The sequence below is a fragment of the Solanum pennellii genome, chromosome 1 (assembly GCF_001406875.1).
Source record: "Solanum pennellii chromosome 1, SPENNV200".
Classification (NCBI taxonomy): Eukaryota; Viridiplantae; Streptophyta; class Magnoliopsida; order Solanales; family Solanaceae; genus Solanum; species Solanum pennellii.
Window position 1 is genome coordinate 33,945,562 of NC_028637.1, and position 1,811 is coordinate 33,947,372.

A 1,811-nucleotide genomic window follows, 5' to 3' on the forward strand; every position below is an offset into this window, starting at 1 on the left:
ACAACTTTTCATAAAAGTCACAATTTTTCATAAAAGTCACAACTCTTTGTAAAAGTCATAATTCTTCATAAAAGTCACAACTCTTCATAAAAGGCATAAATATTTTCATTTATAATGTACACCTTTTAAAATCCAATTGTCATAAAAATAATTCCTTATATATACTTGTCTTTTTCCCTATATATAGACCCCAAATAGGTCTTCTTCTCCCATAGGTTATTTGTGATGGATTAATTATTTTAGATTAGAGAAAAAAAAGAGAAGAAGATGAGTGGCGCAGATGGTTGTCTTGTCATGTGTTCTTCATTCCCTTGTGCAACTCCAGAAAATGGCACAAGGGATACTTCCCCCACTATTGTTCTTGATCAGTGAGTTTTCTTTAACAATTTAAATTTACTTTTCTTAGAATTTTTCGTATAAGTCATAAGCTTGTTGTCTGACCTATCCTCGTGAGTCAATTATTTTTATATATGAAATCATCAATTTCGGTTTACTCAACGTTGAGCGCTCAACTATATTTTGTGCCCTCCAAATGTCATTGGGTGTAATGTATCAGAATGAGATAATTTTTCTCCAATTGCCTTTTTCGAGCGATCGTTTAAATTATGTCTTTTATTAACCAAGTGGAATAAATTTATCAAAAAAATATATTCATCTACCTACTTTTAGAGAAGAATCTCTTCGTTGATATAAAAGGGGGACAAAATCTATCGAGTGGACTTATAAATGATCAGACAGTGCAAACCATTGTGTCCTTATAGAATCCTTCCCTAGTGAACTAGCTAGATTTTGAGATTGAGTAAATCTTCTCTAGAGTAGTTCCATTTTCTTATGATTTGATGAAATTCTCAATTCTTTGTTGGAATATATACTAATTTGGGATTTCATTTTTGTGACTATAGTGGTGATCCAACAATGTATGAGTCATATTGGCAAAAAATGGGGAACAAGTGTAACATAACATTCAATGGTAATGATTCATTGAGTTATTTTGCTAATGGTAAGAGCTTGTGTTGGTTCTTGGAGTCAAAACTAGAGGAACAAATTAAGAGGCTGCACAAAATAGTTGGGAATGCAATTGTGGATAATAATTATATTGTTGTTGGCACTGGATCGAGCCAGCTTGTGCAGGCTGCCCTTTATGCTCTTTCACCATCTGATCAACTTGAACCAATCAGCGTAGTTTCAGCTTCACCTTTTTATTCGGTACATGTTTATACTATATATTTTTTATTTAAATTGTGAAGGATATGCCATGCTCAATTAAATTAACAGTCTGAAGTTTTGGTTCTTGGTACATGTTAGATCCATTTAATATAAAATTCTTTTTTTCCTTCGTTGGATTTTAAATTTGAAATTTAAAGATTTACAATAAATTTCAGTAATTACTTGGTCACACCCTAAAACATGAACCATAGTTCTTGGAATACATCATGTGACTTGTGAACACCTAATTTTTTACCAAAATATAAAGAGTCAAACACCAATTTTTATTTTTTTTTATTAAAAAGGTTATATTTAAAATAAAATAAAATAATAATAATAAATTGTAAATTAATAAAACTAATAAGATCAATTATAGTTTAATAAAAAAAATTGATAAATAGAAGTTGGGAATTTAAGTTATTTGTTAATTATTTAGTTTAAAAATAATAATACTATAGAAAATATTATGAAAATGTAAAGAAAAAGAAAAGAAAAGATAAATCCTAAAGATTTCAAATTTGTTAATCTTATCCTAATTATTCCCAACTTTCTAACTTATTTTACTAAAAAGTCTCATCCCATTAATTTTAATTATTTTTTTTTTT

The 1,811-nt window shown here is 28.5% G+C and overlaps 1 protein-coding gene across 1 annotated transcript in view; it reads left to right on the plus strand.

The window, feature by feature from the left end:
* Positions 1-267: 267 nt before the first annotated feature.
* The window catches only part of LOC107019794 (L-tryptophan--pyruvate aminotransferase 1-like), a 12,639-nt gene continuing 11,095 nt past the window's right edge, over positions 268-1,811 (plus strand). The window contains exons 1-2 of the mRNA XM_027913323.1: positions 268-368; positions 903-1,206. Of these exons, the coding sequence (XP_027769124.1) occupies positions 268-368; positions 903-1,206 (405 nt within the window). The remainder of the gene's footprint in view (positions 369-902; positions 1,207-1,811) is intronic.